This window comes from Papio anubis, chromosome 9, assembly GCF_008728515.1.
Source record: "Papio anubis isolate 15944 chromosome 9, Panubis1.0, whole genome shotgun sequence".
NCBI classification, from domain to species: domain Eukaryota; kingdom Metazoa; phylum Chordata; class Mammalia; order Primates; family Cercopithecidae; genus Papio; species Papio anubis.
In genome coordinates this window covers 35146351-35160444 of record NC_044984.1, presented here as the reverse complement: position 1 = coordinate 35160444, position 14094 = coordinate 35146351, and the positions used below count along the sequence as shown (strand labels likewise).

At 36.3% G+C, this 14094-nt stretch overlaps 1 protein-coding gene across 1 annotated transcript in view; it reads right to left on the bottom strand.

The window, feature by feature from the left end:
• MUC19 (mucin 19, oligomeric) overlaps positions 1–14094 on the bottom strand; it is a gene marked incomplete at its 5' end in the record, with an annotated part of 176875 nt that overhangs the window by 111220 nt on the left and 51561 nt on the right. Inside the window, 8 exon segments of the mRNA XM_031650173.1 lie at positions 3645–3710; positions 4105–4239; positions 4480–4554; positions 5193–5270; positions 5488–5571; positions 6231–6296; positions 9333–9431; positions 10952–10990. Of these exon segments, the coding sequence (XP_031506033.1) occupies positions 3645–3710; positions 4105–4239; positions 4480–4554; positions 5193–5270; positions 5488–5571; positions 6231–6296; positions 9333–9431; positions 10952–10990 (642 nt within the window).

Genomic DNA, 14094 nt, shown 5'->3' with positions numbered 1-14094 from the left:
TGATTCTCTAGGGTTCTGCAGGTACACTATTATGCCATCTGTAAATAGAAATAGTTTAATATTTTCTGTTTCAAATTCTATGCTTTCAATTCCTACATAATCCAATGTATTAATAACCAGAAAATATTAAATAGTAGTATGATTGTATGTCTCTTTATCTTGTTCCTGAAGATAGTGGAATAAGTTTAGAAATTCCTTATTAAGATGCTACATGTGTGGCTGAGGTATATGTACTTTACATTTATTTATTTATTTATTTATTTATTTATTTATTTATTTATTTATTTTTGTGAGACGGAGTCTCGCTCTGTTGCCCAGGCTGGAGTGCAGTGGTGCGATCTCGGCTCACTGCAACCTCCGCCTCCCAGGTTCAAGCAATTCTCCTGCCTGAGCCTCCCGAGTAGCTGGGATTACAGGCGCCTGCCACCACACCTAACTAATTTTCATATTTTTAGTAGAGACGGGGTTTTGCCATGTTGGCCAGGCTGGTTTCAAACTCCTGACCTAGGGTGATCTGCCTGCCTCGGCCTCCCAAAGTGCTTACAGGCATGAGCCACCAAGTCCGGCCCTGTTTTAAGGAAATATCCATTCATTCCTATTATTTTAAGTGGTCTTTTTTTCCCATCAGAAATGATTAGGCAATGTTTATCAAATACCATTTTAGCTTCTGTGGGTTATTTTTTTTCCCCCCTTAGATCTACTATTAATATTATGAATTACATTAAAAGATGCCTTAATTTTGAAAAAGTCAACAAAAATCAGTATTAATAAAAATAATTGAGCATTAGTTTCTTCCTGATAGCTCATTCTTCCTTTTTTGTAAACTGATGCTTCTTGTAGTTAGCTCATGAGGTTTAAACAATTTGCTTGACTACTTACTACCTGTTATCTATGAGAAAAGCAAGTCCAATTGTTTTTCTGAATACTTTACAGAATTGACTCTTCAGGATTAATTCTTCCAGGTATATGGTAGTTTCTTTCACTACATAGATTTAGGGTTTTTTTCTAAATTAAGACTATTTTTCCTTATTTATAATTTTAAATATTAGCTCTGTTTCATTGCTTTTTCTTCTCCAGATATGGCAATAATATGTCTTCGATATTTTTGTTTGTTTCCTAAAACTATATCCTTCTCTAGCTCATTATACCTTTTATGAAAGTATCTGCAATATTTCAGGGGTAGGGTACCTCTTCTCCGTTCTATCCTCTAATAGCCTTGCTGTATTTTCAGTGTTATTTATTCTCAGTGGAGCAATTTGCTATTTGGTCTTTTGAGATAATTTTTCTTTTTCTTCCATTTTCTCCTGGGTTTTCACCAATTCCAATGTAACATTCCTGCTGTTTATCTATTTCCACTCTTAATTTTTAATCTATAATTTTGATGTCTCTTTGTAGCTGCAGTTGTTTCCTTAGTTGTTTTTTGTTTGTTTGTTTGTTTGTTGTTTTTTTTTTTGAGACGAAGTCTCACTCTGTCGCCCAGGCTGGAGTGCAGTGGCGCGATCTCCGCTCACTGCAAGCCCCGCTGCCTCCCGGGTTAAGGCCATTCGCCTGCCTCAGCCTCCCTAGAAGCTGGGACTACAGGCGCCCGCCACCATTCCCGGCTAATTTTTTTGTATTTTCAGTAGAGACGGGGTTTCACCGTGTTCGCCAGGATGGTCTCGATCTCCTGACCTCGTGATCCGCCCGCCTCGGCCTCCCAAAGTGCTGGGATTACAGGCGTGAGCAATCGCGCCCGGCCAGTTGTTTTATGTTAATGTTATGTTTTTGTATTCTTTAGCTTCATGACTAGATTTTTACAATTTGCTTGCTACTGCTGCAAAGTTTTTGAAAATGTATACAAAGGAATAACTGTGTATCGATATTGGAATTTCTTTTTTTTTCTTTATTATTATTATTTTTTTCAATGTTCTGTGGGCCAGTAATAGTAGGAGATTCTATGCAGGGGGCAGCAGAGAGGCTTCCATATGCTTCCCAGATTCCTCAGATAAAGGGCTCCCCTCTTATGTTCTTACAGTGAGGAAGCTTTGTTTATAAGTGGCACTTTTTCCTTGTCTGTCTTCTGATGCTTTCATTATTATCCTGTTTTACTGAGACCTTTATTTTTACATACTTATTTTTTTCCTTTGACACCCAGGTTCCAAGGGTTGCTCCCCCTTCCAAAAACTTCCATGCACTCTCCAATACTCTTTCAACTCCATTCATGAGGGCTCTCTGACCTGCCAGGTCCCAGATTTTCTCTCAGCATTTTCCACTCAAGTTGGGGATCTTTCCTTTTGAGGCTCAACTCTACTTGATTGAACCACTAGAATCATAGTATTCTACCACTATTAGGACCTCTCTATACTTCTCTATTTTCTATGACGCCCTTACCTATATCTCAGCCCCACGGTGAGCCTCAGAGCCATCATTCCCAGTTTTTGGAGTCTGGCTCTTCTCTATCTCCACTAAACACCGTAAGTGTGGGCTCTGTTTTGATCTTTATGATTTGAAGAAAGAGGTACCTATAGACTCCAATTTATGCAGCCACCATTTTCCTGTTTTTGTTTTTGTGTTTTTCCATTGGTTTCTTGAACTTAAATCGTATTCGAGTCTACTAGTGTCAGTGCAAATTAAGGATCAGGTTGATACTATGACTAATTAAATTACATTCTGTTTGTGATAAAAGGATTTTTGGTGTGTTTGAATATTTAACCAGGTCATCAGATATTTACAACAGAGATACAATATGTAAGAAATTCGGTTAAGGAAGGCTATTCACTGATTAGCTGTGAACAACTTACTCACTTGCTTCATTTCCAGAGACGAATTTAGGATGAACTATGTGTAATAAATGGTGCTCTCAAGTCCTGCTACTTGAAGACTGTAATCATTTATATTGAGAACATGTGTGTAGTAGGTCATATCTGCTTGGCTATATATTATAAAAGAGTGATATATTGCTTTGATTTTGCAATCTCTTAACAGACTGCCTCTGATGTGCATCACATTCTGTTTTAATGCTTATTCAATAGTTAACCTATATTTTATTCTGTACTACTTTTGTGCAGGGGGTTCTGGATTTGAAGAATATTTTGTTTTTAATCCTCCTTCCCCAAAACCTGAATAACTGCTTTTTATTCCCTTGCAGTTGAATAGATTCTTAAAATTTCACTCAGCTTCCTTGTATTTTGAGTTTTTGTTCAAGTTGGGGCATATAGACATAGCTCGTAGTGCACTGATTATAATATATTATTTTCAAAATAGAATAATTCTGTTGTTTTAAACAAATTAATCAGTCACTTTACTAGAGTTGACTCTCAAGTCTTACTCCAATGTGTGTTATTGAACAATTCCTCCACTTTGATTATCTTTTGCCTTGTACGATTTTGCTTTGTGTGTATCATAAATATTAATTTCTTTTGCTCAGAAATGAAGTTCTATGAGAACAAATGCCTTACTCTACTCCTCTTTTATGTTGTCTGTATCCCCCAGGATGATATTGAACACACAACAAATATTTCTTGATTTATTTCTGATCTTCTGCAGTTTTGACATTACACAAATAATAATTAAATTCCCCAGGCAACCTTGTCTCTGACAAAATCTTAAGTAAAAAAATTACACTTCTACTGTCTGGATTTATTCTAATTATGGTCTTTCCATACCCGATGCTCCAGAAGTGTTTTCACCAGCAGCTCCAGTGGTGGCTACATTTCCCCCTTCAGTTGTTCCTAATTGAAAAGAGCAACAGTGCTCAGTCTGCATCAGAGTTTTCAAAATCACGAAATAAAAATACAGGACACCCAGTTAAATATGAATCCCAGACAAACAATCAACACTGTGTTTTGATCATTGCATGGGACATACTCATCCTAAAAAAAAAAAAAAAAAAATTGTTCCTGATTTGTGTGAAATTCAAATTAACTGGTATCCTATATTTTCTCTGGCAAGCCTAGTCTACATAAACGATTATAATGAAGTACTCTTCGAACAAATTTCAGGGTTTCTTTAAAGAGGTAGGGGGTCTACTTAAACTATCCATGATCATTTGTTGTAAAATTAGATCCCTTCTAAATTCGCTTAAATTTATAAGAATCTGAGGTTCCAACTAGGTTTGTGACTCACCACCACTAAAGTGACCAGGTGAGCCTGGGCTTGGCCTGGTGAGTTTCCCAGGTAAGCTGGAACCAATGAAAGATGTTCTCGCTGTGATTTCACTGTCAGATCCAGCGGTAGATCCAAGAGGCTGTCCTGTTCCACCTGGCAAACACAGTGTTGGGAGAGCACATACATTATTGTGACAACCCAGTGCCATAGCAGTTTTGAAGGAAATACTTGGAGAAAACCTAAATTAAAACTTTTCTTGAAAATGTTAATAACTTATATACCTTTCTATCTTCTGTTGGATGGCATTTATAATTAGTGAAATTTGCAGAGGTCTGATGAAAGATTGTCCTTTTCACCAAAAGCCATGGCCTCGGAATGACATCCTCTACTCACCTGACACGCCTTCAGATGATGTCGCTTCACTGCTTGTGGCTCTAGTTTTTCCACCTACTGAGGGTCCAGTAGTTCCTTTCAAAATAGACAATAAATATGTATCGTGATCTTTGATTTAGCAGAACAGAGGGTGCTACTCTCTGCTTTCAAAATATCTTTTGTTTACACTTCTTCATTTCCAGGAATGGTTCACTCTTTCCAAAAATTCATTATGAGAATCATATACAATTGTTGGCATCCCTGAGAGTGCTTATTTACTTCTTCCTTGTAAATAAGCTTGTTTATTATTTACTTGTTTAATATTCAGATATTTGAACCTAGTGGTTCTCAACCCAGGTTGCATGTGGGACCCGTGAGGCTTTTTAAAAATACTTAATGCCTGGTCCCTTCTTCCAGGGACAGATTCAATGAGTCTGTGACGGATTCTTCAATATGTATTTTCAAACATTTATCTAGTTGATTCTAATTTGTAGTTAGGATTGCAAACTATGACCCTAGCCCCACTCCAGACTCACAGACTCAGAAGTTCCAGAACAGGAACCTCTGTCTGAATCTGTGTGGCCGATTACTACCTGCAATACCACTGGTCAGTAACTGGGCTTCCTAACTCCAGTTCTTTTCGTTCTTTACAGCACTGCTAAATAAAGAAAATGTGGAGATCCACACGCTCCATTTTACTCCTGCATACTCACTGACTTTTCCCTTTTACTTACCTGATTTGCTGCTTTCAGAGGTTGTGACTGAGGCTTCAGGGCTGGCAGTGGTGGAGCCTGCAGGAACTCCTGTGCTTCCTGAAACCAAGAGAGGAGCAGGTATATATGTTATTACTTCTGTTACTATGACTACTTGGAAGGTTCCAGAAAAAGGAAGTGAAAGAAACTATCCCTCCAACTTTCCTCAGCCCTGCATCCTAATACTAGTTCTAGCCTGAATTTACAGAGCATCACTTAGTGTAGGAGATATGGTTGGGAACTTCTGAGACATTATGTCCAGCCTGGTCAATCTTACCAGAAACTGTGGCTCCAGGGCCTGCTTCCCCCAGGGTACTGACACCTCCGACTACAGGGGTTGCTCCAGATACCCCCAGTGTGCCTAATTTTTTATCATGGAAAAAAACAATGTCTGCTAAGAAAGTTAAATCCTTATGAAAGTGACCTAAAATATACATTTTTTTCTTTAAAAAATGAATCTATCTCATATAAATACACATTTTTTTCTTTAAAAAAATGACTCTATCTCATAAATGTCATGACAAGTTCTTGTTCAAGGTAAATCAAATAAATCAGGAAACTCTGATATTGTACTGATTACAATAAAGGAGTTTTTCTTCGTAAAATAGAGTAATCGTGCAGATAATTCACTGTTCAACACTGAATAGTTCAACATTGAATTATCTTGTCTCTTCTTACTAGAATTGCCTTATGCTCCAGCATGCACCTTTTATTTGCTTGATTAACTCCTGCCTTTCTTAGTCTTTATCATCTACGTCTGTAGGAATATTTATTCCTTCCTCTCCAAAGTGAAGCAGAGTGAGAACAAATATATGGCCCTATTCTTTTCCTGTATCCCACGGAGCATCTATCACAGTATTAGGTATACAGCATATGCTTGTTGGTATAGTTCTGATCTTCTGCACACACAGCCTTACGTAATGTTTGGATTCCCCAAGAAACCTTGTTTCTGACTAAATTTTGAGCAGAAAGCTCACGTGTCCACAGGACAGCATCATGATGTTTTCGCTCTTCCAGTACCTGCTCTCTCAGATGTATTTTCACCAGCAGCTCCAGTGGTGGCTGCATCCACTCCTCCAGTTCTTCCTACTCAGAAGAATAATGGTGCTTAATGTATATGGATAGTTACCCAAAAAATTACTTCAGGATATTCAGTTTCATGTTGTTTTCCTAAAATATTGCCCTTGGTTATATTTACTTAATCTCATTATCGTATTCTGGGGTCTTGGCAAAGCTTGTGTTGGACCCCAATTACAGCCCCCAAAAGAGTCTTTGTCTTGCCTGCTGGGTTCCCAGGGCTGGTGGCCCCACTGCCTGATGCTTCCGGTGTGCTTCCCCTGCCTGCTCCTGTGGTTGCGCCCAGGAATCCTCCACTCGTACCTAACACACACAGTAGCAGTAATTTCAACATATGATGCTTCTAAAGGAAAAGACTGGGAGATTCTAGTCACATTTCAAGCTTCTTGAGCAGCTTACATGTTTTGATTATGCCCATTTATCAGGCGCTAAAGCATGTTTTGACTACGCCCATTTAACAGGAGCTAAAGCACATGTCCTAACTTGCCTGATTGTCCAGGGCTTGCAGCTCCTTTGCTTGGTTCCCTGGGTGTGGGCAGGAGGGCCTCCAGTTACTTTTGATTTAAAAAAAAAGTATTTAAAAAAATGCCCTCCCCGGGCATGGTGGCTCATGCCTGTAATCCCAGCAGTTTTGGAGGCAGAGGCGGGTAGATCACCTGAGGTCAGGAGTTCGAGACCAGCCTGGCAAACATTGCAAAACCCTGTCTCTATTAAAAATACAAAAATTAACCAGGCCTGGTGGCAGGTGCCTGTAATCCCAGCTACTCGGGAGTCTGAAGCAGGAAAATCGCTTGAACCCGGGAGGCAGAGGTAGCAGTGAACTGAGATCGCACCACTACACTCCAGTTGGGGCAACAAGAATGAAACTCCACCTCAAAAAAAAAAATGCCCTACACATAAACCAACTCATTTACTCTTATTAAATTCCTCTGAAACAAGTCATATTGTTATTCTTATTTATTAGATGTGATTAAATGACTTGCTCCAGGTCACCAAGTTGGTCGACAGCAGATCCAGGAGCCAAATTCAAGCAGTCTAACTACAGTTAATACTCTAACCTGTTTCTCAAACAATATGTAGCAAAAGATCAATTTTGTAAAATTTCCAATACTTTGAAAAAGGCCATAAAATAGAGAAATGAAATTTTTAAAAGTAAAACCTTACAAAACACAAGTCTTTATTTAATAGACATAAAAATCATCCTGTAAAATTGCTATGTTTTTAAATACTTACTCTCTGTTTCAGTTCTTAATACATCAAAAACTGGTAACAGTCTGGCGAGTATCCATCTGTCGACCAAACTTTGAGTAGCCCTGCTCAAAATCCTTATACATACTGCCTCATAACCAAAAGAGATAGCTGATTGGCTTATCATTATTATCCAAGTAATTTCCATGCAGGTTTTAAGAAATGTAAACAAATGGTCATCACTCTAAAATTTAAGTTTACTGACCTGATTGGAACCAACCATTTTCTTAATTTGTGCTATTGTACATTGATTATATCGTTTAAACCATTAATTTTTATGTAAACTATATCTTATTCCATAAAGTGTTTAAGTTATAATGTTTAAATCAGGAAAATTGCTAGGGGATAGTAAATGTAGAAAAAATAAAATTAGGCCATGGATTAGTTACCAAGTGCATAAAGAGAAATAGTTCCATGTATACACTAAAGAAATGGCTTTTAACCCAGTATATATGTAAAGAAGTTTTGATTTATCTTAAAAGCAATCAGAACAATTGAAGAATTGTAAGTAGTGGAGTGACATGATGATAGTTGAGATTTTGGAAGTCCATTCTGCCATGGTATTGACTGCAGCGTAGATTGGGAGGGAAGTGAGGAAGGAGTGGAAATGTTAGAGCACTAGTTTTCCACTTTGATGAGCATCAGATGCATGGGCTTGCTAGTAAAATGCTGGGCTCCACTCCAATAGCTTCTGATTTTAGGCAGGTGGGCCCAGACATTTACATTTCTAACAAGTTCCCAGAAGATACTGAGGCTGCTGTTCCAGAAACCACACTTTAAACACCATTGTGTTGGAGGAAGGTGAGCAAGGTGGAGGCTAGGTGGAAAATGTTTAACACCTGAACAAAAGCAGAGGCAAATTGATGCAGAGAAGAAACTTAAGAGATACTTGAAATTAGTAGCTGATAGCATGGTGGACAGGGGTGAACTTATGTTTTTTTGTTTTCTATCAAAATGATGTCTCGTTAAGGAAACCAATAATATTTTATTCATGAAACTAACATCAGTTAAAATTCAGTCAATGATATGTAGGGCAAGCATATTCTCCTTGGCTTTTGTTGGATCTATGTTTTTATACACACACAGAGCTGTGGAGCTAGCTATTCCACACCAGACTTAGGATTATGTGTTCTAATCCTGCCTCTTCCAGCTTGGAGACCTTTTATTATTTTCTCACCTAATGGGAATAACGACAGATAACTACCATGGTGTAATTGTTGATTAAATTACATACTATATATTTGTAGACAATTCAGAAATATTCCTGTGCCATAGAAACATATCATTAGTATTTTATTAAATATTAATCATTGAATTTTTCCCCAAGGTCATTTAGCTGACTTCAATAGCTCTGAAGTCAGCTATTGTACTCAGGGTAAAGTTGTTGCCAAGTTGAAACAGAGGATTTCTAGTAGAAATAGGCTGTGGAAGAGATAGCATTTGACTCATTTCTTTGTCTCACCTGTTCTGAAGTCACTTAAATTTCCATGTTCGGCTCCTGTGGTTATACCAGGTAACACTCCAGTTGTCCCTGACAAAGGTAAAGAAAAAACAAATATCTGGCTAAAAAAATGCATAGGCACCACCAACTATCAAGGTCATCAGCACATATAATTTTAACATTATACTTTAAGGAAGCAACTTGTGAAAAGACTAAAGATACGATATTTCAATTACATATAAGGAATAATCACCTAGCTCTAATACTTTTATTTTGCAAAATATTGTTCTGAGTAACATCACCTAAAATGAGTTTCTTAGCTGAGACTGGTATACTTTGTTCTGAATTTAATTTACCTGCCATGTCTGCAGCACCAGTGACGGTGGGGCTCACTACTCCTGTCGTGCCTGCATTTCCAGATGTTGAGATGATGGGAACTGAAGTTTCAGTAATGCCTGAGAAAAACATAAAATAAACGTCTCATCTAAAGTCTATTAGGACTTTATCACCATAGAGTGAGTTAACTGTTTAATCAAATTTACCATAGAAAATAGAATCAATAAAGCCAGTGACTTTCTGCCTAGAGTTCCCTAAGAATTTGTTTTAATATCATTGCCTTTTTTTCTTTTTTACAAATACAGCTTTCTGCATCTTGAACTGAGCCACACTAGTTCTTCATATATTTTTCTAAATAAGTGTTTTAAAATAAGCAGAACCTACAGCCACTGTGGAGAAAAGTTTGGAGGTTCCTCAGGAAACTAAAAATTGAGCTACCGTATGATCCAGCAATCCCACTGCTGAGCATATACCCAAAAGAAAGAAAATCAGTGTATCAAAGAGATATCTGCATTCCTACATTTGTGAAAGCACTGTTTACAATAGTTAAGATCTGGAAGCAAGCTAAGTGTCCAGCAACAGATGAATGGATAAACGATACACGAAATGGAGTACTATTCAGCCATAAAAAAGAATGGGATCCAGTCATTTGCAAAAACATGGATGGAATGGGAGATCATTATGTTAAGTGAAATAAGCCAGGTACAGAAAGACAAACATCACATGTTCTTATTTTATGGGATCTAAAAAAATCAGATCCATTGAACTCATGAACATAGAATGTAAATGGATGGTTAGCAGAGCTAGGAAGGGTAGTCAGGGGTTAGGGAGAGGTGGGGATGGTTAATGGGTATAAAAACATTTAAAAGAATAAATAATACCTACCATTTGATAGCACAATGGGGTTACTATAGCCAATAATAATTATACATTTTAAAATAACTTAAAGAATATAATTGGATTATTTAGAACACAAAGGGTAAATGCTTAAGGGGATGGATTCCCCATTCTCCATGATGTGCTTATTTCACATTGCATGCCTGTATCAAAACATCTCACGTATGCCATATATGTATATATCTACTATGTATCCACATTTAAAAAAATAATTTTTAAAATTTAAAAATAAAATAAAATTAGCAGATCCTTATGCCTTAATCACTGTGGCCTGGGGCTGATAATAACAATAAAGAAACACTATCATGAAATAGTTAATTGCTACGTTTAGGCTTAGAACAGCTAAGAGAGCTGTTATTAGATGTGCACATGTTTAAACTTTAAACATCTAAGACAGTAACGTATGTTATTAGATGTGCAACCCATAGTCTTTAAAAAAATTTAAAGATATTTACTACTGTTGCAGATATTATGTTAATAGTTAATGATAAAGAAGAAAATCAAACTAGAAACCATGTTTCTATAGCCAGTCAATATAGACTGATCAAAAACAAGTAAAATTCAAGGTTTTTAAAGAAAAATTTAAAGTCAGTGGTAAAAACCTAGTAAACTACTTGTTTGAAATATTTTTTCTAAAGCCAAACTGTCCTATACATTCTTTCTTTAAAACCCAAGGTGACTAATAATTTAAACTATTGAATATTTTTATTTAGCATATAAAACCAGGAATTAATATACTGGCCTGTAGTAAAAGGCTCGGTGAGAGGACCTAGAGTTGTTCCTGAAAAGGAAAACAGAAATGATGTGAATTTTTCCAACCTCAAGGAAAAAACACTAGAGAGATTGTTCAGCTGTTGTGTAGTTTTCAATATAGAGTAATTTGTAATATATTTAGTGTTTAGAGTTAATAAAACATTTGTATTTCATTTTTAAAATAGTGACATACATGGTGTACTTTCCAATGTATACATACACACATATACACATATGCTGAATTCTACTAAATACAAAGTAAATGGAATGTATATCAACAACGGCAATACATCCTCTGATAAGCAGAGGCTGATTTTGCAGTTTATGGTTTCTTCAACTTTTCTCAGCTTCTGGTTGTCTGCAGCTTAGATATTTTTATATTGAGTAACACTTAGTCTATAAGGACTTGGAGGGAAAAGGATAAATATTTTTTAAGATTTATGTTTATGATTTGACATAGCAGGTTTATAAAAATAAATTTGAATTTACCCTAAACAGCTGTTGTGGATTATCAGTGAACTCCTGAAGGAAAAGGCCATGTTTTACCTTTGTATTCTCAATGTCTGCCCATTGCTAGGGATGTGATAAAAGCTCATCACATGTTTACTGAGGACCTGTGCACTTAAAAATAAGCCTTTATTAATTTGGGGTTTTCATAAATAAAAAAAGTCAGGTATTTTCTCTATTTCAATGTTAATTTTCATTGAAAATCCATGGAAATCCACTGCTTACTTTATGTAAACAATACTACTTTGCAATTTTATAGTGTTTAGGAACTTCAAAAAAAGAAGGAGAGAAACAAACTTCTCACACAATCTATTTGATCCTCACTCCTCGTCCAGCCACACTTGCCTTTCTATCTTTTCTACCTGCTGTTTGCAGTTCTCTGTACTTGGAACATGGTTCTTTCCTCCTCTTCTCCTACTTGAGCTTTCATTGGTCAGTTCTCAACTCAATCATCTTTTCTTCAGTCCTTCCTGAGCTCCTTGACTGGATTAAATCCCCTGCCTCTCATCCCAGGCCCTTTTAGATACCGCATAGCTCTTGTGTTGATGTAAGTTTCCATTTGTTTTTGTAATTACTTAATTGATATCCACATTCCTGACTAGGCTGTAGGCTTTATAAAGGCAGAAACCATGTCAATTTTAATTCACTTTAGTATCTCCAAGGCCCATAAGAGTGCCTAGCACATGATAAGAGCTTGAGAAATATTTGTCCATAGAATGAATGAATGAATGGATGGAGTAAAAATATTTTACCCATTTTCCTATAAAGAATGGGGCTCAGAAAAGTTGAGTGATTTGTTCAAGATCATACTGCTGGTTAGCGACAAAACTAGGACTCAAATGTAAATCCCCCAGTATCTAGGACTGTGACCCATACTGCTTTTTATGTTATTCTGCCTGTACGTATAACACATCACCTCCTGCAGTTTTCAAGTTTTCTTAATTACCCATTCATCATGTTAATGGAAATATTAAAAATTAGACTAGAAATTATAGAACACAATATCAAGTAAAGAATAAAATATCCTGTCTCCCTGAATTACTTTACAGAATGTATATTTAAATAAGTATGGTAACTAGTTTCAGAGAAAATTTTTGTGACAGTTATCAAGAGCTGACAAGGTTTAGTTGAGAAGAATTTTCAAAATCGGTATTACACAGACTCCACCAACTGACCAGCTCAGATCTTGATCTTTTCTCACTAATGAGCACAATAGTTGGACATTTGAATCAAAATATCTTGCTGATCTAATTGTAAGAATAGCATGGAAAGACTGTTATGCCATGAACCCCAGAGACGATCAAGATTAGAATGATGTGGAAGAATAGATAGACCCTGATATTCCCAAAGATTTTGGTGCAGATTCCATTTCCTAGTATTGATTTAACCTTTATGGAATTCCAGTGATCCAATTTGAGCACTTTCAAACTGAAGACAATTGCATTTAATTAAAAGCAGCATTATCATATGGAATAAAATCAAATCTCCAAAATTTACACATCTAAATAAATATGCTCTAATCAACATGGATTCAAGAACATAGTTGCACATCATAGGTGGTAGTGCTCTGATCATCACTATTTTTGCCATATGCACAAGAGAACATATTTATAGGCCTTTCCTTATAATTGATGTTGCTGAGATGGCAACATGCTCATGTGCATCTCAAGGACCGATCTTTAATCAGGGTCATAGAGTTATTTAAACTAGGCACAGATTGGAGTACAGACCAGTCAGGCTACTATGATATAGCTCCCTTTCCCCATGAATGAACTTCAGAAGATGTAAGTCTGAAATTATTGATACAGCAATAAAAGTAGGGATAAGCCTTTACTAACAGGAATACGTGAGAACTCACTTTTCTTCTGGGTTTAATTACCAAAACTGATAGAGACTGCATTCTCGTTCTCATTAATTCTGACATCCATAACCATTACAGTTTCAACTGATTTTTCTGTTACTTGCAAATGAACACACATGCTGGAAGTACTTGATACTGTCAATTATTATGCGTCAGCTTCTTTGTGTACGAGACATAAATAGTAATAGGAGGAGCTGCCTTCACCAAAACACTAACTCCACCCTAAAACATTTTTTCAAGTGGCTTTGTCCACTTGGGTTTCACCTCGCTACAAACTTAATATAAAGTCTTTTAATTAATTTTCTAGCTACCACTAAGTTTTTAAATTAATTCTCAGAATCATTTTAATTTTTACAAGGAAAAAATATTTTGGCATTTTTTTCAATGAAGTTTATTTTACTTAAAATATATGTCTGAAAGATAAACTTCAGGAGTATCCATAACATTTCCCCTCATAAACAACAAATTCAGTACTGCAGAGTCTACAGCTTTTGCAAAATATCTTATTCTGAAAAAGTTTAAAAATTCATAAAATTGGCTTTAATTCAAGAAGCAGTATGTTTCTGATTAGTAACCTATAAAGTATTAAACTCCCCAACTAAAATATAAACTCATTCACCTAGTTAATCATTCCTTATAAAATTCACTAATAATAAAGTTGCCTTTACTGAATACTTCCTATGTATTACACTAAGCTGCACTATCACTTTTACTGTTTTCTCAAATCTTTCCATGTAGAGATTATTTTTAGTTCCCACTTCACA